The sequence below is a fragment of the Carlito syrichta genome, unplaced genomic scaffold (genome assembly GCF_000164805.1).
Source record: "Carlito syrichta isolate Samal-C Ts95f unplaced genomic scaffold, Tarsius_syrichta-2.0.1 Scaffold315781, whole genome shotgun sequence".
Taxonomy (NCBI): domain Eukaryota; kingdom Metazoa; phylum Chordata; class Mammalia; order Primates; family Tarsiidae; genus Carlito; species Carlito syrichta.
Window position 1 is genome coordinate 255,826 of NW_007259877.1, and position 26,193 is coordinate 282,018.

Consider the following 26,193-nt stretch of genomic DNA (forward strand, 5'->3'; position numbering starts at 1 on the left):
CCCAAGGCTGTCTGCAGGTGGAGCAGCCCTTGAGAGCCTTAGCTTCTTGGGGCCTCTGCCAGGCCTTCTAGAGTGGTCCATGATCAGAGGCTGAGGCAATAGCCAAGCACATCCTGGGTAACCAGGCGCCTTATAAGTGCCAAGTCTTTCCCTTAGAGCATGGTCTATGCAGACAGTGGGGAAGGAAAGACTGCTTTACCCACACAAGCAGATACTTGGGTCATCATTTCAGAATCCTGTACACTTATGAGAGTTCACTATTGTCATTGTGTGACTCATTTTAGATGAAGGAACCATTGGGCTGCATACAGTTGTTCAAGAGGTTTTTTTGACAAGTTGGCTATCTAATCACATGTTGCAAAGGACGAGAAGATCCTCCTGGGCACGTCCAGCTGTCCTTTCAGCACAACTTTACCCTACTTTCGCCAGTTACCAGGGTGACGTTGTATATATGTCCTAGCCTCTCAAGGTCTCTATGGGGCAGGGACAAAATATTCTAAACTTTTGGTTCCAAGCTACCAGAATTTGAACATATTATATGCTCAGTTAAAACTGGTGGTGGCAATTAAGTGGTAAAGGGTAAGATTAACTCCAATAGTAGGTTGAGGGATTGTGGCTACTGTTCAACAATGAAATGAACCCTCAGAGGAAGGTGCCAGGAAAGATAAAGTTTTGGTGGTGAGATGAGGAAGGAAGGTGGGTAGAATACTTGGATGACAATCTGCTATCATGTGAAAGTTGTATAGGTACCTGTGTGGGCACACAGCATAAATTGTGTCTCTAAGCATTGCAATCTAGAGTTCCTTGCAAATAAAGATGAAACTCTTGACACTGTTGCCCTCATTTGGTGGCATGTTAGGGGAAGAGGAGGGGATGTGAACTTTCTTGTCCAGAGTGGGATTCGTATTGGTTGCGGGGTATGTGCAAACAAACTCTCAGACTTACTCAAAAAGAGGGAACAGGTCAGACTCTCCAGAGATTTTTGCAAGAGCCTGGTGATTGGCCAAGTTTATGCTCATGGCATCATGATACCAAAAAGTGAGATTTTTTTTTCTTTTTTTGAGATGGAGTCTCACTTCGTTGCTTAGGCTGGAGTGCAGTGGCCGCTCCTGGCCATTGCAGCCTCGACCTGCTGGGCTCCGGTGTTCCTTTTGCCTCAGCCTTCCAAGTAGCTGGAACTACAGGTGCGCACTACCTCACCCGGCTAATTTTTTGATTTATTGTAGAGATGAGGTCTTGCCAAGTTGCCCAGGCGGGTCTTGAACCCGTGGGCTCAGGCAATCCACTCACCTCAGCCTCCCAAGTGTGGGATTATAGGCTGAGCCACTGAGCCCAGCTCTAATTTTTTATTTATTGTAGAGAAGAGGTCCTGCCAAGTTGTCCGAGCTGATCTTGAACCCGTGGGCTCAGGCAACCCACTTGCCTCAACCTCTCAAAGTGCTGGGATTACAGGCTAAACCACCAAGATCGGCTGAAAGTGAGAATTTCTAGAGAGTGAAGAATTAGATATGTAAAGAAAATAAAGCACCGAGATAATCACCATTGGAAAATCAGAACTTTTTTTGGACTTCCTTACACTTACTCCATTCATGCTTTAGTATTATTTTATTTGGACTTACATATGGGAGGGGCACCTTTGTGCTTAGTGGATTCTAAAGTCTTAATTCAGTCATCACCACTGACCCAAAGGAGTGCTCTCTGGAGTCAAGAGTGCTGGCCAAGATAAGCTTAAAAGACACAGGTTCTCCAGGAGACACTTCTGGGATGTCATTGTCCAGATGGTCAGGAAGTAGAACCTGGAGAGATATGCTCGTCCAGAGAGATCTCTGTGGGTGGGCATGGTGAAGACTTTCTGGCTACTCAAGGCTTAGCAAGGGAGAGTATTGCTCACACCCACTCTCACAGGCAACAGTGCTGAGATGATGCCAGAATGATTCCTGTTACGGCAGGATCTGAGGACAGTGTTCCTTCCCCTTTTCTAAGAAGACTAGGTGAAGACCCGGAGGTGCAGATCATGCATGGCTGACCAGAACTCAACTCTGTGCACTGCGGTCAATTCAGTTCCACTGGTTGTGTTAAGTGATAGACTCTGCACTGAAATACTCCATAGGGCATTCAAACCAAACTAGGGTCTTAGTAGCCAAAAATCTGAGTTCAGGCTCCTGGAATATCTCGCTCCTTTGGATGAATGTTTTATGATTTCTATCAGAATTTTAGAAACTGTGATGATTGCATGTTTATTTCACTAGTGCTTGCTGGTAGCAGATATTTACATTGCCTGAGAAAAACAGCCCTTCATATTCTTATAAAGATTGGCTTAGTTGATATCACAGTATTCATGATCAGAGTTAATACAATGGGTGCTCAGCTTTACTCTTGAAATGGTCAATTACATGTTGTCAGTAGGAACATTTCATTTTCTGAAATCAAGATCTCTGGCTGTCTACAGTGCATATTAGGGTTCATGTCTAGGGTTATAATGTCCAAAAGTAACTTTATAAATGCCATTTTCATCAGTGATAGACCTCTACCACTTAATCATGTTGACTCGTCCTTCCCAATGAACGATTCTTTGTGTCTTAAAAGTATTTTGCCTTCCTTTCCCTAGGACTCTCTTTTATTTGAATTAGGTAGATGCATGAAACTTTCTTTTACCAAGGCAATGAGGCCAAGTAAAAGTTTGACTCCTTTTACATTTATTTAAGTTTTGTGGTATTGAACTTTGAGATTTGTTTCCTCCCATTTAGTTGTTATACTCATCCATGCAGTTGAAGGGTCACAAGTTTTTTTGCATGATTTATATTGTAGATACTGTTATCTACTTAGTTTCAGACACAGGATCAAATCCACCATTTATCTGTCCACAATACAACAACGATTTGTTACAGAATGTTTTCTTTCCCATCTAATTTCCAGGAAAGCACTCATGAAAGAATGTGATGTGTTTTTCAATAGAACTAAAATGATAAAGAACCTGACTACATGTAGCATTGGGAATGCTTCCTTAGAACACAAGGGAGTTTAACTTAGTGACACTAAAGAATGCCACCTAATATTGACTTATCTAAAAGTTCCATTGGCTGGACTTCTTCCAGCCAATATTTATGTAATTACCAATCTGTATCTGTGCTTCTGAAAGCAATAAACTGAAAGCAATAAACAATCTAACAACCCTTTACTTCTTTTCTGTGTCTCTCTGGGTTTTTATAAAAAAATATTTTGGTTTTCCAAAAGAAGCATTTAGTTATTTGTTAAGCTTCTAGCTGAGTGGCTAGAAATAGCCAGAACTTGTGCAATTAAACACTAGTAGCTCCAGGTTCATGTTCATTGCACTGATCAGATGTAAATCGTAGGCTAGAAAAACTAGCAAGAAAACAGCAAGAGACATGTTGGCAAGAGAGCACAAGAGAGAAACCATTTGCGGGAGGAGGGATTGGTTTGATGAGTAGCAACCACTGCAGGTTCAGTGCACACCGCTGAGTAGAGACTGGTGGGCTGAACTATCTACATAACCCAATGCCTACGGGTACCAGTGAAGCAGTCTTTCAGTCGCTGGGCTGGGAATTCTCATTTCCCTGTGTTTATTAATGAGTAGTTTTACTGTATCCACTTTCCAAGTTGACGACTGAATCCTGGCCGGCTTTCTACTCCATTTGCCATTCTGGGAGAATGGCTGTAAAAGGAAGGATTCTTTCTTTGAGGCCCTGACTGGGCTCTCAACATTCTGCAAGCAGCTGTCCCTCTGATAAAAAAATGTATTATGTTTCTGTTGAACAGACTTGTGAATGGAATGATTTCAATAGATTTATACTAGAAAAGAATGTCATTCTTCTATTTGTACTTAAGAGTACCATACAGTACTTAATAGGACTATTAGCAGTGCTTACAAATTAATAGTACTTAATGATACCAATAATACTTAACAGTACAGTATAGGGGTTAGCAAATTTTTCTTGTAAAGGGCCAGATACTAAATATTTTATTCTTTGCCTGTCCTCTGGTCTCTGTTGTAATTACTCAGCTCAGCTAGTGCAGAGTGAAAGGAGCCACAGGCAATACAGAAATAAATGAATGGGGCTATGTTTCAATAAAACTTTATTTATAGATACTGAAATTTGAATTTCATGTGATTTTGGCATCACAAAGTATTCTTCTTTTGTGTTCTTTCCCTCAGCCATTTAAAAATATAAAGATTGTTTTTAGCTTGTAAATGGTGCAATAACAGGCTGTGGGCCAGATTTTGTTAGTAGATTTGGTTTGCTGAGCTCTTCTGTAGTAAAAAGAGCCCACGGCTTAGAGCTTTGTGACCTGGATTTGAGACCAGGATCTAAGATTTACTGGCCTTGTAAACTTGGCCAGTTTACCTGTACCCTGGTTTTCTTTCTATAAAATGTAAATTATAATACTCAACCTCCCACGGTGAATTAGAATTAAGTAAGATAATTTGTGCAAGTGTTCTTAATGCTCCCAAATGCCTTACCACACGGGGTGAAATATTGTTTTGTTATTATTGTGCATTCTGTGCTTTGTTCAAATCTCTTAGTAGCCTCCCGGCAGAGTTTTGACTTCTAGATGACACTCTGCATCAAAACAGTCCAAGACATTAAAGGTAGGAATATCAGGAAGAGGTGTGCCTTACTCAGTTTTAAATTAAAAGTTAACATTTTCTTAAATATAGATTGGCCTTGAAGTTTAGAAACAAGATAATACTATTTACTGTATTATAATGTAATATTAATGAATCATCTAGTACGTGTACGTGACCTATATTTTTCAACTTTATAACCATCCATTGAAAGGAAATCATCCTAGAAGATAATGTTTATCATCTATGTAGGATATTTCATTTTCAATTACCTTCCTGACTCTGTTGAATCATACAAAGTATCACCCAAGTCAAGGAAAGAAAGACTGAAAAATAGTCAACCTATTGACAAGTTGCTTTGGAAATGACTTACCACAAATATTTTAATTGTATTATATCAGCTCATCAAATAATTTCACATTCTTTTGGTGAGTTCAGGTAGTTTTCTAACAGCATTCTTAGGCCTCTTTTCTCTGTCCACCAACTCCACCTTTGTAAAAAGTTTCGAAATATCCCAAAGATACTGGTTTAAATCTAAATAAAACAGCAAAGAGGAAAACAAGGAAAAACCCCTAAAATCTAAGAAAATATAGGGAGGAAAAGCGTAAGAATGTTTCTCTGGAGAATTCAACATTTAGGCTTTTAAATCAAGTCACAAATAATTTTTAAATTTGAGCGTAATGAAACATAGACATTTCAGAACCTTGGCTTGATTAAACCTGCAACAGAAAATTGTACTTAAGAAATAGGTCGGCATTTTAGAGACAGTAGCTGGATCTCTGCTCCGGAACATAAAATATTGAACTAAAACAATAGATTGGAACTGGAGAACTAGGGAGAAAGTAAAAGCAAGGAACAGATGGAGGAAGGGAATGAGGGAAGGGAGAGTTCTGTCTCATGGACATAGAGGGGCTATATGTTGGAACAATTAGACTGGAATGCCATGTTTGGAAGGAATGGAAAAGCACCGAGTTGATGGTGATTGCAAGTGTGTTAATGCAAAAGAGTTTAGTTTACCCAGGGGACGGCCAAACATAAACAATTTATTAGTTACATAAAGTTGATTTATAAATGAAGAGGTGCTCTTTCAGTTGGGGAGCACATTGGGGTGGATGCAAGTGAGAATCCAAGGAATTCAGCAGTCTTGGGGAAGGTCATGCTTCCAGCTGAAACTGACTCCTTCTAGGAACACTTTTTCTGTCAGTTTGGGGTCAACTGTGGCAAACTGTAACCCTTTAGTTCTAAGTTCTTATCTGGCTCATGGACTCCACCATGCTTTATGGAAAAGTGGCTCAAACACATCAAGCAAACAGACCAAAATACCAAGTTGGGAGTGATCTTCATTAGTTATGGATATTGTTGCATTAAAATTGACTTATTTATGGTCATAGCTCTTGATTTGCTAATGGAGAGATTGAGTGAATGAGGACTGGATATTGTGGAATAGAATGAGTAGAAACTGTGTGGTCAATTTTGCTGAACTGTCTTAAAGAAAAAAACCATTCACTACTTGCTTCTTAGAAATTTCAGTCTCAATGAACTTTCAGTTCCAAATTTTAACAGTTGACACAAAATACACTGTTAAACTATTATCAATAACTGTAGAAAAATAGACATGTTTGATAGGGACATTCTAATAAAAGATTCTTCAGGAGCATCCTCATTTAAAGATTCAGAGGCTCACATTACAAAAACAAGATTTGGTTCAAGTTCTGCCTCCAGCTACATTGACACCAATGACAGTGAGAAACAGGGAGAGACCTCACATCCTCACATCCAGTGCCCTGTCACAGACACAGCACTGACATATGCTCGTGGCTGCAGTGTTGTCAAGGCTCTTCATTCAGTTGTGCTAAAGAGCAGGCAAGAGGTGATCAGGTCCCGAGCTGTTCCTTCAACTAGACAACAGGGTGTGTGTTGTCCTTTAAACTTAGCGATGGATTTAAAAAGGTTCAGTGAGTCTTCAAGAGCTAAATAGGCAGACATTTTGCAGCCCCTACTCCATCTTGCTTTGTGTCACCTATGCACTCCCCTGCAACTCTGGTGATGCAGCAGGGTTAGCGACCCAAGCCAAGAATGCCCTTTGTAAGGCTGTAGCTAGGTCAGGCAGGGCACCTCCCCACAGCCTCGAGGGAAGTGTATTGAGTTCCTCCTCCTGGACCACCACCTCCTCCTTAGAGTGTATGGGAACAAATAAATGATTCAACAGATATTCAATGCAAAAAATGAAATGCTGCCAAACAGGAAAGGGCTATGGCCAACAGTTCTGTTTTTTGATTGTTTGTTTGTTTTAAAGTCAGTGCCAAGAGGCAGTTGTCCTGATGCAAGTTCTCTCAAGTGGGAGAAGAGAGACCCTGATGTTAAATTTAGAAGCCGCTTTCCTTATCCTGGGACACCATTTTTAGTATACAAGGTCTCCAAACTACAGCAAAGGCCTGTGCAATCTGGTCAGGGAAGGCGAGGAAAACAAAGAAGGACAGCTAGTTTGATCTCTTTGACCTCCATGGTGCAAAGCCTCAAACTGAGCACAGCTGTAGGAAGCTGAAAATAAACTTGGATTCAGTCAATGAATATTTATGATGGGCAACTGTGTTAAAGAACAAACAGTTTATAAATGTGAAATTAATGTGAAAGATCTGTTACAGTGCAAAATCTCCACCTGCCCCTGAAGTTTTGTCTCAAATAATTTATAATTTTTTTCATTTCGAAATTTAGATCTTCAGTACAAAAACCTCTTCCTTCTTTCCTTCCTTCCTTCCTGTAAATTAAAATGAATTAAGAGACAGTTTGGATTTGATTTCTAACTTATGGCACACTCTAGAGACATTTCTTAGAAAGTCAACAAGATTGGTGATCTAATCTTTCAATATTCAACTCTGGTCATTTTAAAATTAAAAATAAAAACCCCAGTGCAACAAATGCTGATGGATAAGTCCCCCGGGACAGTTAAGATATAATTCTCAGAATGTCACCCACTATATGCCTTTGTGAATTTCATGGCTTTAGACTCAAACCATCTTCTGCTAACTTATTATGTCTCATTTTGACAGTCTGTAGTTTCTCATGATTACAGAGCAGAACAGCTAAAAAAAAAAAATCAATGGTTTTGCAGAAGAAAATTTTCCTAAACTATTGTACCAAAAAGGGCAAGAGCTCATGAAAAAAGCAAAAACACACCCTTGGTGACATGCCAGAGAATGTCTCCTCCCTGGCATTCTCCCCGAGGCTTGTCAGTGAGGCTCTTGTTAACTTAAAAAGGAAAAAGATGTCCATTTTGTAAACATTTCACAGTATATCAACATATTGGTGGTGGTGGGTTTTGCCATCTACTGGGCCTCCCAATTTCCCCCAGACCTATGGCTTATTAGATTCAATGAAAGGATCCATGAGGGAACAGTGAGGTACCCCAACGGCTGCCAGTCTGAGACACAAACAAAGGCCATGCACTGAAGGGCCAGCCGTTGACAAGATCAAAGTAATCTGGAAAACACAGACATCAAAACAGAAATGCCTACTGTATGTTAAGAATCTTTTTTTTTTGCTTCTTATTTCTAAAGTTTTATATCTAAACCTACATTAATGATACATCTATATACATTATTTAGAAGTTCTGTTCTACTGTACTTTTGTACATGCTGGGTTGTATTACTAACTGTGAAAAGAAAATAATTACATAAGGCATATATATGTACAGTGGTTTGTCTTTAGCTCGCCTGGGTCCTGTAACTGCAATGCCCTCATGGGGGCAAGCACCTTGCCCTGCAATAGGTGAAATGAATTGGGACCTATAAAATTGAGGGCTATACTCTATGTCTCACTGAATGAATAAATAGGCACTGGAGACTTTACTCGTCATATCCCAGGTAAAAATTTCGACACACTCTTTTGAGTGATCTGGTGTCATACAACACATGCAGGTAAGTAGCTGAAATCTCCAGGAGCTGTATGTGTGGTATTTTGGGAGGAGACCAGGCTTGGGCTGCAAATGAGGGTACATTGCATCTTCACCAAATCCATGTCTACCTTGTCAATCTAAATAACTAAGAGAGGGCAGGTAGATATTTTACACCTTGAAGATTTGTTTTCTGGTAATGTCAAAATTAAATGTAAATAAATAAAGATCAAAGTAAGAAAGACAGAAAAGAAAGAGAATGAAAGACAAGGAAAGGTTGTGTCAGGAGGGAGAAGAGAAGGGGTTGCTCTATGAGGGCACTAAACTTTGGATTCATTCTCCAGGTTTGCCACATCACCATTCCTTTCTGTTTGCTCTTCGATGTTCTTTTCTTCCTCTTCAGTCTCCAGTTCTGCATGTTGGTTGAGTTTGCTGGATACAGACCAACTCAGGGGCAGCTCTGCCCTGCTGGCTAACTCGGCCAGCTCTTTGGCACTAAGGGATGGGGTGCTGGTCTCATAGGTCTCATGGAAGCTGTTGTAGTCGACTTCATAGAATCCATCCTCCAGTGTCAGGACAGGTGTGAACCGGTAACCCCACAGGATCTCACTGGTGATATAGGAGCTTCGAGCTTGGCATGTCATCCCTGCAGAGATGAGAATGGAGGCTTTAGTATATGTCAGTGTGGGCTTTCCAGAGCCAAGGCGACTCAGGAGTCAGGCAGGGCTACCTCATGCAGCTGTTCAGACTGACCTGTATACAGTGCCACAACCAATGAGGTGTCATCCATATTGTAGACACATATTAATGTATTATAGAGGTTCCAGGCTTCCCCGTGGAGTCCTGGGGAGCCATGACAGAGTCCTGGCTCACATCAAATACACTTGCCTGAATGGACATGCACACACACAGGAAAGCATGTGTGCAAATGCACACAGGTGCACACAAGTGTGTGTGGCTATGCCTTGTTTACTCTTTGCTCAAAAAGAACTCTGAAGTTATGATCTTGGCCTCCTGCTGCTTTTAGAGGCTTAATCTGAGTACTCATGGGATTTGAGCACTTTGACCACAGCCTTAGAATGAAATTTGACTTAATGGAACTACATTTAGGTTGCCTTTAAGCTGGAGGCTATGGATCAGTGCTACCATCCCATCTGTCATACCTGCTGGCCAGGACTGTGACCCAAAGTATACCCACCTGAGTTTGTACTTTCCCCAGGCCCAGTAGGCATAGCTGCCCAGATTGTGCTAATAATATACTGCTTTAAAGACTTTTCCTCTTCTTAAAGATGGGAAGCCTATTTTTAATTTGCACAAAAGTGCCAATGAGCTACTAGCAGCCATGGAATTAGGAGTAGCTTTCTTTTACATGTAAAATGGCAGAATAAGGGAAATTCTGCCTATCTTCTTAGAAAAGAAAACTAGGCAACAGGCTGGATATAATATATGAGAAATGACACGTGTATTTTTTCTTTGAGGCCAGAGAACTCTCTTATAAACATTTTAAGGAAATAAAAGCATTCATTCAGAAATTAATTCAGGGCTGACTTCTCCATGAGACAAGTAGGCACTGTGTCTAGGGCCCACACTACTTTTAGGAGCACGTTAAAATGTTTCAATTTCTTTTAAAATCAGGAAAAAACTTTTAGGTAGAATAAAATATTCATATATTTATCTTTATACCAACATAGTTGTAAAATATAATTAAAAATCTTTTTTTTAATGAAATGAGGGGCCCATAAAGGCAAGACTCCCAGGAACTCATGAAAGTCATACTGTGGTCCTGTGTACATTCATTCAGAAAAATAGCCAGCCAGCCAGTCAGTATGTCATCTGTCAGGACAGGCAATAATATATATTAGGTAGAGTGCAAGTGAAGTAGAAAGAAGAGGATGCATGTGGGTGTTTGCACAAGGGTTCAGAGCTACAAAATGTTACTGCAGTATTGCATTTGCTCTTTGTGTCTAGAAACTGGGGTACCGGAGATTTAAGTGATTGACTCAACAGCAGCTGTCAGAGCCTTAGCCAGCACCAGCCCTCACTCCAGCCCTGCACTCTTCCTCCTAATCTCAAAAACTAAAATGCTACCCTTCTTCAATGTTTCCTTGATTGATCCACAAAAGCCCCACTTTATGCCTCTAAAGTAAGTACTGTGGGGCTTCTGTGTATTGGAAAAAACAGATCAACACCAACTTGATTTTATTTCTCAAATGATGTTTTTTTTGAGTTACTTTCTTTATCTAGGTTTGAGAGTGGTGGGGGGAAGACAGAAAAAGAAAACTAACAGGGATATGTGGGCAGAGAATGAGGCACAAACAGGAAGTCAAAGGGAAAAGGTGATAAAATAACTTTATTTTCCCCACAAAGGAAGTACACGCTTATCATAAAATGACTAGAAAATAGAAGCGGCAGTAATAACAGTGGAGAAAACAACAAACTAACCAGAAAACAAAAAGAAAATCTGGGGAGAGATGTCCACAGGGGGCTTTGGAAAACTGACATATTTCCAAGACTCCAGAAGGCCACAGGTATGTGCAGAATTGTGCATGTGCCCAAGGAAGACATGAGAAGGTCCTGTGCTCTCACCTCTGGCTTATGCTGAAGCTTTGTGCAAGCCAGAAGTGAAAAGTAATGCAGAGTTATAAAGTGCCTAGTTGAATGTTGAAGTTGCATTCCACCCATGTACACAGAGCCCCCGACAAAGATCAGGAGATTTATTGATTACCAGCTTTTAAGGAAATCTTTTTCTAATCATTAGCTGTACACTAAGTTAACTGAGCAGAGACTTTACACAGAGTACAGACCTCACAGAATTAGCTCAGGAAAGTCACTAACAAAAAAACAGCAGCAATAACAAAAAACTCTGAGCAAGAGGGAGAATCTGATTTTCAGGGTTGCCTCATTATAGTGTTAAAAATGTCAGTTTTCAACAAAAATTTATGATCCATGCAAAGAAACAGGAAAGTGTGGTGCATACAAGAAGAAAAGCAATCAATAGAAACTGTCCTCGAGGAAGCCCAGATAGTGGACTTACTAGACAAAGACTTTAACTCAGCTATTTAAAATACAAGGGGTACCAAAAAAATGTAAACACATTTTAAGAGATGTTATCTATGTATTACTTTTCAAAGTTGAATTGATTTACAGTAACAATGTGTAGTATGACATTCACTCAACTGTGCTTCTGCCGTTTTCTTTGACTGCCTTGCCTGTCACATAGTGATGCCAGCATTTATTTGATTAATGCCATCTTCTGAGCAAATGTCATGCTTAAAATATGTATACATATTTTTGGCACCCCCTCTATGTTTAAATAACTAAAATAAATCATGTTTAGAGAACTGAAGGAAATTAGGAAAATGATGTTTCACCAAACAGAGAATATCAGTAAGAAAAAAAATTACATATAAAAACCAAATATAAATTCTGAAGTGAAAAGTACAATAAATGAAAGAAAAAAATCACAAAAATCACTAGAGGAACTTAGTATATTTCATCTAGCAGAAGAAAGAATCAGTGAGCTTGAAGACAGGTCAATTGAGATTAATGGGGAACAGAAATAAAGAATAATGGAGAAAAATGAACAAAGCCTAAAAGACCTGTGAAACATCATCAAGCATACCAACACATGTATAATAGGATTCACAGAGGAGAGTATAAAGAGAAAGGAGAAAAGGGAGTATTTAAAGACATAATGACAGAAAATTCTTAAATTTAATGGAAACCATTAATTTACACGTCCACAAATCTTAACAAACTCCAAGTAAGATTAACTTAAAGAGATTTACACTTAGAGACATATATCAAGCTGTTAAAATATAATGACAAAGAGAGAATTTTGAAGGCAGTAAGAGATAAGCAATTCATTATATACAAGTGATCCTCAGTAAGATTAATAGCTTATTGCTCATCAGAAACTATGGAAGCCAGAAGGCAGTGAAAAGATCATTTTCAAAGCACTGAAAGAAAATTACTCTTGACCAAGAATTTTATATCTAGCAAAACTATCCTTCACAGCTGAAGGAGAAATGAAGACATTCTATGAACAAAAACAGAGAGACCTTGTTTCTGACAGACCTGCACTACAAGAAACATGAAAGGGAATGCTTCAAACTGAAATGAAAAGATATTAGACAGTAACTCACTTCCACATGAAGAAATAAAGAATATTGGTAAAGGTAACTACGTGGTTAAATATAACTGTTTTTCTCCAGTAGAATTTTATGATTATTCAATTTTTATGGCAATTATACAATTTCATTATATGAATATACAATAGTTCCCTTAATAAAACAAAGTGATTTAAAAGTATGTGGTAGGTCTGCTTGTTGAGGGAGATGTTAATAACATTAATTTGCTTTATGGAAGTTGTCCTAAGTGCACTGTTATGGCCTGAGTCGGGTCTCTCCCAAAATCATATGTTGAAGTCCTAAACTACAGTATTTCAGAATGTGATATATTTTGAGACTGGATCTTTAAAGAGTTAGTTATGTAAGATCTGGTGAGGAGCAAAAGATAAAAGATATGATCTTCATCTCCAAATTCTGGTCACACTCTATACTCTGTGCATGCTGACTATCTTACCTATTGTTTTGTTTTATGTGTTTGACAAATAAAAATTGTACACATTTATGGTATAAAACATGATATTTAAAAATATGTGCTATACTCTGCTAATTAATATGTCTATTACCTCATATACTTTTTTTGTGGTGAGAACAGTTAAAATCTATTCTTACCAATTTTCAGCAATATAATACATTGTTATTAACTGTAGTTACCATTTGCATTTATATTTTTGTGCTGGTGCTCATCCTGTTTGCTTTATCTTGAATATTCTCATCTTGCATACTCTTTATCTTGACTATTGCTTTATCTAGCAGAATCCTGCTAATAATTCAAGAGCTAACTAATGTATGATCTCCTTTCTAAAGTACTCTGAGACAAACCAGTCTCCTTTTGGAATGATTGAGCCCTGAGCCTCTGTGACACTTCAGTGACCTCCCTTCGTAGTGCTTATCACAGTGTTTTGCAGTTAGTTGTATTAATCTATTTCCCTTATTCAATTGTGAATGCCTAGAGGATCTATTTGTCTTTGCCTTTTTTCCATAGTTCATAGCATTAAATGTATTTCATATTTCAATGCTTCAATATTGGAGGTTTCCAATAAATACTTGTTGTGAAGTAAAAAGAGAGAACTTAGGAACCTATACACAAGCAGCTTAATATCACTTATTGGCAATGTCTGAAATGTATTATTCTGTAAAAATATAGCTTGTAAGTCATTAGAGAAGAAAGTGGGAGATTTCTGTTTCCATCATTGTGTCAGACTTCATATGAAGGACCCTGAGCTAAAATACAACATGATGCTGGAAAATTTAAAAGTTCATAATTTTAATCAAACCTGAATTCAATGAAAAGTGAGGGATGGGAATTCTGGTGCTGGTGAAGATGGAGTAAAACGCAGCTGTTCTCTCCCACTGAGTATAACTGAGACTTCTGGACAAAGTGCAATACTTAACTACTTGAAGACTCTGGAAAGTTTATAATAGCAGGAAAATTGGGGAAGGGAGTAAAAATTTGAAGAATGGCTTGTTTAGGGGTACCTGCCCCTCTTCCTCTTTTATCATCTGGCTTTAATCTGAGAGTAACACTTATGCAAAACTGTGCAGCAGGTGTTGACAAGAAAATCTCTGAGAGAAACTCTGCTTTCTTACCAGAGGGCCAGGAAAAGTTGCTGCTGTGCATTAGAGATGGGAGTGGGGACCTCCAATAATTGGGTGTGAAGACTGGACCCCTCATCCTTGAGTGCATCTCTTGTCTGCTGCTCTGCAGGGCAGTGGTGGCACAGACACCAAAAACCCCGAGAGAAAGAAAGCCTGTCTTTTTGGCTCAAGCATTGGGAAAAGTGATTCCATGGGCCAAATAACTTGTGGCTTCATTTCCCCCTCTTTCCTCTCACTGCTGTTTCTTGAAAGTGACCCTAATTGTGTGGAACCATGCAGCAGCATGGGTGGCTCAAAGACTGAGAGAAATCTTGACTTTATAGAAAGAAGATTGAGGAAAGGAGCTGGGAGCTGAAATGGTTGGGGGGATCCCATGCAGGAAGAAGAAGATTCTCAAATACTGTGTATGAATTGATACAGTCCTGAACTCTACATGGTCAGGACAGAAAACAATAAGAAAAGATGAAATTAAAAAAATTACTGGGTGTTTCTTAGTATACAAGGTATTCTAAACAATGTCAAAGAAGAAACCTCAATGGAAATTCAATAACACTAGGGACAAATGATATTGAAGGACTAATGATATCGAAATTCTAAATATCAAAATTATGGGGTATACTGAAAATGGAAAAAATGTATATGCCTAAATGCTTATATTAGAAAAGAAGAAAGTCTGAAAATTTATGTGCAGAATATTCAACTCAAGAAATAGAAAACGAACAAGATTAATCAATGGGAAATAGTCAATAAAAATCAGTATATAATTAATAAAATAGAAAATAAACGAGCCACAGGAAGAATCAATAAAGGCAAAAGTTGGCTTTTTGAAAAATTGAATAAGGGAGGCCCAACAAACGTTACTTGTATGATGTCTACTTGTATACTTAATCCTGAATTGTACCCCACATCTTTAAAATAAAATATATAATAAAAAAGAAAAATCAAATAAAATAGACATATCACTTAGTAGATTGGTCAAGTAAAAGATACAGAAGGCAAAAATAAATGACATTGGTAACTCAAAGGCAAAACAGCAGATACTAAAAACTCAAAAGGATATTATAAACAACTTTTAAAATGTAGATGAAATAGGCAATTTTTAAAACTCATGTAACTTACTTATATAACTTACTTATTAAGAAAAGGTAAAAAATTGAGAAGTCCTATAATCAATTATAAAATTGAACCAGTGATTAAAAGCTTCTCAGAAAGAAATTACAACAATTACAGACAATTTTTTTTTTTTTTGAGTTGGAGTCTCACTCTGTCGCCCAGACTGGAGTGCAGTGGCCGCTCCCGGCCACCGCAACCTCGACCTGCTGGGCTCTGGCAATCCTTCCGCCTCAGCCTTCCAAGTAGCCGGAATTACAGGCGCGTGCTACCACGCCCAGCTGATTTTTTGATTTATTGTAGAGATGAGGTCTCGCTGCCCAGGCGGGTCTCGAACCCGCGGGCTCAGGCAATCCACTCACCTCAGCCTCCCAAAGGCGCGGGATTACAGGCTGAGCCACCGAGCCCGGCTACAGACAATTTTAAAGATGAGTCAGATGAAATATTCTAGGATGAGATCATGATAATTTTACACAAACTTTCCCAGGAAATAAGAGATTATCTTCCCAACTCATTTTGTGAGGCAACTAATCTTGATAATAAAGTCATATAGCACAAGGAAAAGGAAAAAAACAAAACAAGGAAAATGACAAGCCAATATTATTCATACATGTAGGTGAAATCTAGAGAAAATATTAGCAGACCAAATTTGACAGCTTATAAAAAAATGGCAAATCATGACCATGTTGGAATTATTTCAAGGAATTAATATTAGAAAGCTGATCATATAATTTATTATGTTAACAGATTGAAAGAACATTTTAATATGTACAGAAAATTTATTTGATAAAATTCAGCACCAATTTATGATAAATCTTCTTAATGAACTTGGAGTATAAGACCAAGTGTATCTACCAAAAACTAAGCAAATATTATTCTTGATGATGATGAAAAGTTAGGATTATTTCACTTAAAATTAGGACTAATATATACAGTAAATGCTTGCTACCATCTTTTCTATCCAAGATTATACCCAAGCCCCTTGCCAGTGAAAATTAGATAAAAGAAAGAAATACAGTAATTTGAGTCAGAAAGAAAGAAACAAGACTCATCATCTGCCAATGATGTAGTTGTATACATAGAAAGTCTACAAGAAAAACCCAACTATTAGAATTACGAAGAGTGTTTAGCAACGTGGCTAGATTTTATAAAATCTATGCAGAAAATTGATTTACATTTCTATATACCAGCAACAAGCTAAAAACACAGCAGCAACAATAACAACCCAACACCATTTCCTCTATAACAAAAGTATCTAGAAATAAATCTAATAATAGAAGAACAAACCTGGGGGGACACAACATCAATAAGGGTACCTGATCTCAAAGTTGGTACCTGATCTCAAAGTGGGGATCAAAGGGAGGCTCAAACTTTACCTGTATGTTAACGACTTGTATACCTAATCCTGAATTGTACCCCATATCTTTAAAAAAAAAAAGAAGAACAAACTTTTATGAGGTTTATGAATTATAACATTTATTGACAGACAGTAAAAAAAAAAGAATTTAAATGAATCAAGAGATATATCATGTTTATGGAAAGGATGATTAAATATCCTAAAGATGTTAGTTTTTTTTCAAATGGCTTTACTGATTCAGTGCAATTCCAATGAAAGCATCCTTCTTAAAAGCACTAAAGTTTTAAAAATAATTCTTAAAATTTTAAAAATTGAATCTGACAAATTGATTAAAATACTATAAGGAACTACCAAAGCTTAAGAACCAAAATACTCTTGGGAGAGAATAAGCTATGGAGTCTTACTCTATTAAATTGCAGAACATATTTACTAGGAACATGTGCAACAGTTTATATAGTTTGGATATTTGTCCACTCCAAATCTCATACTGAAATTTGATGCCCAATGTTGAAGGTGGGGACTGACAGTGGTGTTTGGGTCATCAGGTACTGGATGCCAGCCTTGAAGTGATGGTGAGTTCTTGCTCTATTAGTTCCCAGGGAACTGATTGTTTAAAAAGAGTCTCCCCTCACTCTTCCTCTCTCTCTCTCCATGTTGTCTCTACACATTGATTCCCCTTTCTCCTTCCACCAGAGTGGGAGCCTCCTGAAGTCCTCACCAGATGCTGGCGCCATGCTTTTTGTACAGCTTACAGAACCCTGAGCCAAACAAACCTATTTTCTTTAGAAATTACACAGTCTCAGGTATTCCTTTACAGCAACACAAACGAACTATGGCACCAGTATTAATTTTAACAAATTGGAAAAAATCCAATTGTCCATTGACAGACAATGTTGTAAATTCACATAATGGAATTTTATGAAGTGAAAATAGGTGAACTACATATACAGGGTACAATATGGGTCAAACTTAGAAACATAATATTCAGTGAAAAAGCAAGCTTTATGCAATATAGAAAATATAATACTTTTGAAAAGTCAAAATAAATGTATATGTGTATATGAATAGCATATTATTCAGGAATACATACAAATTTTTTTTTAAAGAAAACAAAGGAATGTTAAAAACCAATAGTTATATTGGGTTAGGGAGGAAATACAGAAGTAGATATTATGGTTAGCAATGTTTAGCTTTTAAGTGGTCAAATTACACATTTTATTATTACTTTTTAGACATAATATGTATTGTATATTATTTTGTACTTATCAAGTACTATATTTTATTTTATTTTTTGAGACAAGGGCTCACTCTATTGCTCAGGCTTGAGAGCAGTGGTGTGATCACAGTTTACTGCAGCCTCGACCTTCTGGGTTCAGGTGATCCTTCCACCTCAGCCTCCTGAGTAACTGGTATTACAGGCATGCATCATTATACCCAGTCTATTTTTTTGGATTTTTTTTTTTTTACAGATGAGGTCTCTGTGTGTTGCCCAGGCTGGTCTTGAATTCTTGGGCTCAGGCAATTCTCTTGCCTTGGCCTCCTATAGTGCTGGGATTACAGGCATGAGCCACTGTGCCTGGCCTTTCAAGTACTATATTTTTGCAAAATTTCCAAATTCCATTTTTTTTACTCTGCTTATCAGCGTTCATGCAAAGGCCTTTCTTGTTCTGTGTTCAGAACTGTTAACTGTTAACTTATTTGGTTGATGGGAGGGAAAGAGCTGTTTGTATAAGTCTTGGGGTCCCAAGGTCTTAGAACCTGTAGTGCTTAGGTCTGAGGGCAAGAGAAAATGGATGCCCAGCTCCAGAAGAGACAGTGTATTCACTTTTTCTCTGCCTTTTTTCCACTTGGTCTCAGTGGATTGGATAATGTCCTTATACATTGGTAAGGCAGCTCTTCCTTACACTGGCTTCAAATGTAGATCTCTTCTGGAAACACCCTCACAGACACACCCAGAAATAATGTCTTACTAGCTATCTGGGTATCCTTTAAGTCAGTCAAATGGACACACAAATTCAACCATCACAAGGAAGCTGCTTGATTTCTATAGTATTGTCTGGTCTATTTCTCCAAAACGGTATGTGTGTGTGTATCTTTTATAATTTATTTCATTTCACAATTTCTCCACTGATAGCTTTTCTGTTTAGCTGTCCATTTATTCTTCTGAGAGTTTAACCTGCAGGCAAGTGCTTGGAGACAGTCTGTCTTTTGGAGGTCATTTCATTTTTTGATGAGACTATGTGAGAAGTAAGAGGTGGAGGGGGATGAAGTGTACTTTATTGGTGGTAATTGCAGGGCCCACCCCATCTAGGAGTCAGGAGAACAGTGATGCACAGCTAAGGTATCTGTAGTAGGCACTGAGCAAACACAGGGGCAAGCCCTGCAAGATGGGGATTTAACAGGCAAAGTCCTATTTTTAGATTCAGTGACAAATTATGATGGGAGAAGTGTGTGTGCAGAATACTAATATGATGAAACTCATCCTCAAGAGAGAGGCAAAGACAGAGGTATAATCAGCACATAGGTAATATATCGAAATTGTCTGGAGAATAAGATTTCAATAAAATGAAATGGATACAATCCACCCTCACCACTTTGGAATACTGTAAAATTAATGTATATTGCCAATATTCAAAAAAAAGAAGAACTGTTTGTACACACTTTGCCATTTTATTCCAAATACTAGGCTACATGATGTGATGTTTTCCTTTCTTTTATCCCATGCTTATTCTCAATTAGAACTGCACTGAATTAGCACAGTAATACAGTTGCATACTTATGTTTATAAGTGTTAGTATTGTTCTACCCTTTGTGTGGGAGAATAACGTTAGTGATTTATCAAGCCCAATGCAAAAAGAAGGAGGATAATGTAATTTCCAGCATAGTAAAAGAAAAATTTTAATTCAGTAGGCTCTACAACTGCTAATCATTTAAATAACAATGAGACCTGCCTTATGCCCAGGTTAAAAATTCCTTCAATAAACCGTTGTTTTTCTTCTGTTACCCAAATATTGGAGGGTCAGTGAGGGTTAACCTCTAACTATGCAAAAGCAATAGAACTGTGCATTATTTTAATGTCTAAAAGAAGACATTCTATATATGGACTCTTATTCTCACCAAAGTTATGGATAAATTTATAAATTCAGTATTGAAATAAGTAACACATGCTATTTATTGTTTATTGTGTGCTAGCCTTGAGATGCTTTATGTGAATCAACCATCCAATCCCTGCAGCAGCCCTCTCAGGTGACTGCTGTTATGATCTCTATTTTCTATGGGAGACAGCTAAGTCAAAGAGAGGCTACGTAACTTTTCTGAGTCACTTGATGTTATGGATTGAATAGCATGCCCCCTGAATTCATATGTTAAACCTCTGACTACCAATTTGAGTATATTTGGAGACTGGGCCTTAGGGTGGTAATTTAGGTTAAATGATGTAAGGACAGGGGTCCTCATAAGACACCAGAGTATGTAAAACATGCTCTCTCTTTCTCCATATGCACACAGAGGAGAGGCCATGTGAGGACGTAGCAAGAAGATGGTCATCTACAAACCAGGAAGACAGCCCTCACCAGAAACCAATGCTGCTGACACCTTGGTCTTGGACTTCCAGCCTCTAGAACTGTGAAGAAATAAATTTCTATTTCTTAAGCTACTGAATTTAGTATTTTGTTATGGCAGCCTGAGCAGACTAATAGGCACAGGTAAGAGTAGAATGAGGTTTCTTATTTAGGAAGCTGGGCTTCAGAGCCTGTGCTCCCAACCACCACATAATTATTTCTATTTTTCAAGACAGAGACCATGTGTTAACTCCAATCTTTATAACTCCTGTAGTGTCTTACACCTAAAAGTTGAAAACATGTTTTGCAAAATAAAATTGAGTGCAAATGAATTAATGTAGCCAAAGGGATGTTGTCAACCAACATCTGCCCACTATTTGTCCTATCCAAGTTGCCTCTTCCTCTGCCTACATTTTTCTACCCCCCCAACTTGCTTTCCTTCTATACCTGTTCAAGCTAACCTTGTCTTCCACACAAATGCTGTTTATTTTCTACCAAAATCTGTGGTATTGGCTACCATCTTCAGAAAATTGCTTGAAGGCACCAAGCAACCTCCATTTATTTGTAAAGAAATCATGAGATATCTTCAAATCAAATCTCAAACTCTAGGATTCTTCTTCACATTCTCCGGTTCTGTATTTGTTTGTCTGTTTTGAGATAGGGTCTTGTTCTGCTGCCCAGGGTAGGGTGCCATGGTGTGATGATAGCTCACTGAGGTCTCAAACTTTTAGGCTCAAGCAATCTTCCCGCCTTAGTCTCCAGGGTAGCTGGGACTATAGATAGGTGCCACCATGCCTAGCTAACTTTTTTATTTTTATTTTTTTGTGAAGACGGGGTCTCAAATTCCTGGATTCAAGTGATCTTCCTGCCTCAATCTCCCACAGTGCTAGAATTACAACTGTGAGCCATCACACCCAACCCTATTCTGTATTTATATCATATCTCCAACAGCAAGAACCTGAATTTTCAAGCAATCTGTTTATTTATCATTGTCTTTATCCTACAAAACAGTTTTGGAATTGCCACATTTATAATTTTTCTGAGTAATTACTAATACAAGACTCAGACCTCAAAGCCAAGGACAGATATTCTTTCAGCTGAAATAAAAATCCATGCGACCATATCTGGTCTGCTATGTTATGTACCGGTATATAGTGCTCCGATCCAAGACTGCCAAATGCACTTGAAAACTAATCAGAAAGCCTATTGTTAATTCTACAGGTGCTCTTTGACACTATCAACTACAAATCTAAGAGGTAAAATTAGAAATTTCCTTGAGGTTTTTTTTAAACCTTAGAATAGTCCCACTGAAGTTGTACAAAGTACTGCATTCAAAAGTTACCTGAACTCATTCTTTTAAAAAAACATGTGGTTATGCTATGCATTGTAAAACTAGTTAGATTCATTAGTTTCTACTTGTATTTCCTTTTAGGGTTTGCTTCTGTCGTTCTTTTGGTAAAAAAGATTGTAAGCCATTTTAATGGTTCAAAAATTTAGTCAGCATAAAAAGATATATTCAGAAGAGTCTCACTCCCCTTCCTAAACCCCTTCCACCCCTGTTCTGTCCATCTCCTATAAGTGATCATTTTCATAGGTTTCTACTTTATTCTTTCTGTGTTTTGTTTGATTTTAAAAAAAGTAAAGCAAACACATATTCCTATGTGTTCTTATGTCCCATTCTTTCCTCACAGAGGGACTGTTTCAGGACAAGACACTTGATGATGGTTTCCTTCTGCTAAAGTAATTTGAAATCACTGAATGTGCTCATTTTCTCTCGCAGAAAGCATACTCCTCAGTGATGCTGTGGGGCCACACCATGGAAGTGGGAGGCATATGGGCCTGTTTGGATTCCAGCTGCACCGAGTGTCCATGGGACTGGGGGCAGGCTACTGAGTGTCTCTCATTCCCTCATTTTTCATAATGGGGAAAACAATGTCAACAAGCAGCCATGTGAAGTTTCTAATGTGAAAGTACTCAACACGGAGTTTTGCCTGAAGACACCACCAGCAATTCTCTTAATTCCTTTCCTTTCCTTGGTCAAGTGTAAAAGCAACAACTGACTTTTCTTGTAGAATTAGCAGCAATGATCAATAGCTTTTGTCCCTTGTATCAAGTGTTTTGTTGTTTGTTGATTCTTTCAAATAGAATAAAAATTCTACTGGGAAAGATCTGGTGATGCCATGTCTCAGCTTCCTATTGATGTCAGGGTTTGCTTTATGCATAGTTGTGCTTTGAACATTTCAAAATACTCTTTGATGTTTGATGCTTGAGGAATCACTCTTCTCTTCAATGTCCCTCATTATTCTGCATTTTTCAGGCAGTGAATCTTTTTTTAGTCAAGGACCCTTTGGGAATCTAATGAAACTCATAGATTCTCTTTTCTTAAAATATACATGCACACAAAGGTTTGTAGATAGGTCCTGATGGACTTGCTAAAGCCCATGGGATCCCATGTTCAAAAAAGCAAAAATAGAAGAAGGAAATCACTGTCTTTTAGGGGCAAGCATGTGCATGCATATGATGGGGAGGAGATTTAAATAAAGTTTGAGAAGAACAGAAAGGGAGAAGTTACTTGAATTGCAACTGGATTACAAGACCCTCACATGTTTTCACTGTATCTGGTGCTCATCCTACCAGAGTCTTTCTCATCAAATTGCAATTGTCAATATTTATCTGTATCTTTCTTAGGTCTGGCAGCGGGGGTTTCCTGTGGGCCAGAGGTCTGTCTTGGCCACTGTTTTATCTCCATCCCTTAGTACAATGTTTGTTTGGCAATATGTCCAGTAAATATTTTGTTAATGGATAAATGTATAAAAAGATCCAGCTAGTAATAATTAATGTCTTTATTCATAGTATATTTATTGAGAATATATTATGTGCCAAATACTTTGATAGTTTCTAGGGGTAGAGTAATTACTTGGTCTTTGGGTTCACTGGACTTTTATTCTACTGAGAATGAAATAAACGTCCAAATAAATATAAAATTACAACAGTGATAAATGCAATGAAGAAAATGTAGGATCTTCTGTAAGACCATAAAGAAGGGACTACTCTTGTTCTGGTGTGGGAATTAGTGAGAATGTCCCTGATGATGTAACATTTGAGCTAAGATTTGAAAGATGGACAAGGGGATGTATAGGGTAGTGGTAAGCGTCCCACATGCAGAAGAAATAGAATCTGCAGAGGGAGCATCTGTTGTCCTTGAGCATTCAAGAAGCTGAAAAAAGACATTTGTGTTTGGAGGTATGGGTGAGGAGAACTTGGTGTCAAATGAAAATATCACTCTGGCTGCAGAGGGGAAACTGATTTGGAGGAGGGCAAAGTAAGCAAATGTGGAGAAAATAGATCAGAAGCTCCTTCAATAGTACAAATAAGAAATTAAAGTTTTGGAACTGGAACAGGAACAGGAGATGGGGAGACTGAAATGGACTCAAGACAAATGAAACAAAACGGGATCTTTGCAACTAAAATGCCTTCATCTAAAAGGACAAAAGCTGAGACTGTGATCCTGAAAACGCCCTCTGGAGAGTTTACAAATCTTAGGAAAGCTCATGTGGTACGATTTCTCTGTGTGTAGCTGAACATAAACATCTTTTTCAACAGACTTTAAGATTCTAATAAAAAACAGACCTCCAAGTTTTGAGTCTGATCATTAGAACAATACAGAGATACAGGCAGGGCAGTTTTTGCAAGAGACTTAGAATCTTCTTGACAGGTAAAAATGTCAAGCCCATACAGTTGGGCTCTTTTGATGGACCTGTAGGCTCCTATCTTAGGCGGGTAATTCATGGGTGTTAAAAGCAGGTATTGTGCTTTTGAGGAGCTGAAAGCTCCTGGGAAACACTGTCTACATTGTTTCTGTAGCAATCCAGGGTCTAAAATAGGAGAGACAAACCCTTGATGACAGTCTCATCTTGATTACCCAGTTCTTCGTGAAACCAGTAACTCAGGAAGAACCGCAGTGTGGACAGGCAGCAGATGGGTCACCACAGCAAGACACTCAAAGCAAAATGACTTGTAAGAATCAGGGAAATAGTTTTGGAGCTCCTGCTGTGTGCAAGCCCACTGGATTGGCTCTGCATCTGCCTCTGCTCAGGGGGAAAAGAAGAATGTCTTCAGCTAGGCCCTGGAGAATGGATAGATAGGTGGAGGGGCCAGGGGCTGCAAGGGAGCAGAGTCAGTGTGTGTCTTGGAGTCTCCATCTGTCGTTTGCAAACAGTCTCTAGACTAAGGTGATACTTTTTTTTCTCAGACCTAGAAAAAAACAACACAGGAATTCATATGGAAACATAAACGACCATGAATCGCCAAAACAATCCTCAGCACAAAAACAAAAACAAAAACAAAGCAGGATGTATCACACTCCCAGACTTTAAACTTTATTATAAAGTTACAATAATCAAAACAGCCTGGTATTGGTACAAGAACAAGCATATCGACCAATGGAATAGAATTGAGATTCCAGAAGTAAAACCTCAATTTCTCAACCAATTCATCTTCGACAAAGCCTCCGCCACCCAATACCGGGGAGAGGAGAACCTATTTAGTAAATGGTGCTGGGAAAACTGGCTGACCACATGCAGAAGATTGAAACAGGACCCCTACCTATCCCCATACACAAAAATTAACTCTACATGGATCAGAGACCTAAATGTAAGATCTCAAACTGTAAGAACCTTAGAAAATGCAGGAGACACTTTTATGGAAATTGGAACTGGCAACCAATTCCTGATCAAAACCCGAAGTGCTCAGGCCATAAGAGATAAGACAGACAAGTGGGACCTCATTAAACTGACAAACTTCTGCAAAGCCAAAGAAACATCCAGAGAGCAGAGAGACGCCCACAGACTGGGGATAAAATATTTGCCAACACCATGTCTGACAAAGGCCTAACATCAAGGATCTACAAGGAACTCAAATGTACTGAAAAGAAAAAAACAAACAATCCCATTCCAAAGTGGGCAAAAGATATGAATAGAGAGTTCTCAAAAGAGACATACGAGCAGTCAACAGATACATGAAAAAATGTTCAGCCTCACTAGTCATCAAGGAAATACAAATTAAAACTACACTGAGATACCACCTAACTCCGGTCAGAATGACCATCATCAATAACTCAAAAAATAACAGGTGCTGGAGAGGATGTGGCGAAAAGGGAACACTTCTACACTGTTGGTGGGAGTGCAAACTAGTACAGCCTCTGTGAAAAACAGTGTGGTGATTCCTAAAAGTTCCAAAAATCGACCTTCCATATGACCCCACAATCCCACTGCTGGGAATATACCTGGAAGAACCCAAATCACTCTACAAAAAAGATACCTGCACACGTATGTTTATTGCAGCCTTGTTCACAATAGCAAGAGCATGGAACCAACCGTGCTGCCTAGTCATCAAAAGAGGACTAGATTAAAAAAATGTGGTATATATACACAATGGAATATCATACAGTCATAAAAAAGAACAAAATCATGAACTTCGCAGCAACGTGGATGGAATTTGAGTTTATAATACTGAGTGATCTCTCATAGAAACAAAGAGATGAGTATCACGTGTTCTCACTCATAAGTGGACCTTGAACAACTACCGTAATACTATAAGGAAAGGATTGACAGTAGTGGGAAACTGAGGGGGTGGGGGCAGGGAGGTGGGATTGATAGTAGTCAATATCTGCCTGGGGAAGGGGGAGCACACCACATCAACAGGGATACTTGCACAGTGAATATTTGTATACCTAACCCTGAATTGTACCCCACAATTTAAAAATAAAAATTAAAAGAGAAAAAAAAAGAATCAGGGAAATAGTTTTGGAGCTCCTGCTGTGTACAAGCCCACTGGATTGGCTCTGCATCTGCCTCTGCTGGGGGGGGGGAGGGGGCAAGAAGAATGTCTTCAGCTAGGTCTGGGAGAATGGACAGGTAGAGGGGCCAGGGGTTGCAAGGGAGCAGAAACAGTGTGTGTCTTGG

The 26,193-nt window shown here is 38.5% G+C and overlaps 1 protein-coding gene across 2 annotated transcripts in view; it reads right to left on the reverse strand.

Annotated features, from left to right (window-relative positions):
• Positions 1 to 5,252: 5,252 nt before the first annotated feature.
• The window catches only part of KCNJ6 (potassium voltage-gated channel subfamily J member 6), a 280,916-nt gene continuing 259,975 nt past the window's right edge, over positions 5,253 to 26,193 (reverse strand). For both annotated transcript variants that reach the window (XM_008073236.2, XM_021706557.1), the window contains exon 4: positions 5,253 to 9,123. In XM_008073236.2, coding sequence (XP_008071427.1) covers positions 8,798 to 9,123 — 326 coding nt within the window. In that variant the 3' untranslated portion in view covers positions 5,253 to 8,797. The remainder of the gene's footprint in view (positions 9,124 to 26,193) is intronic.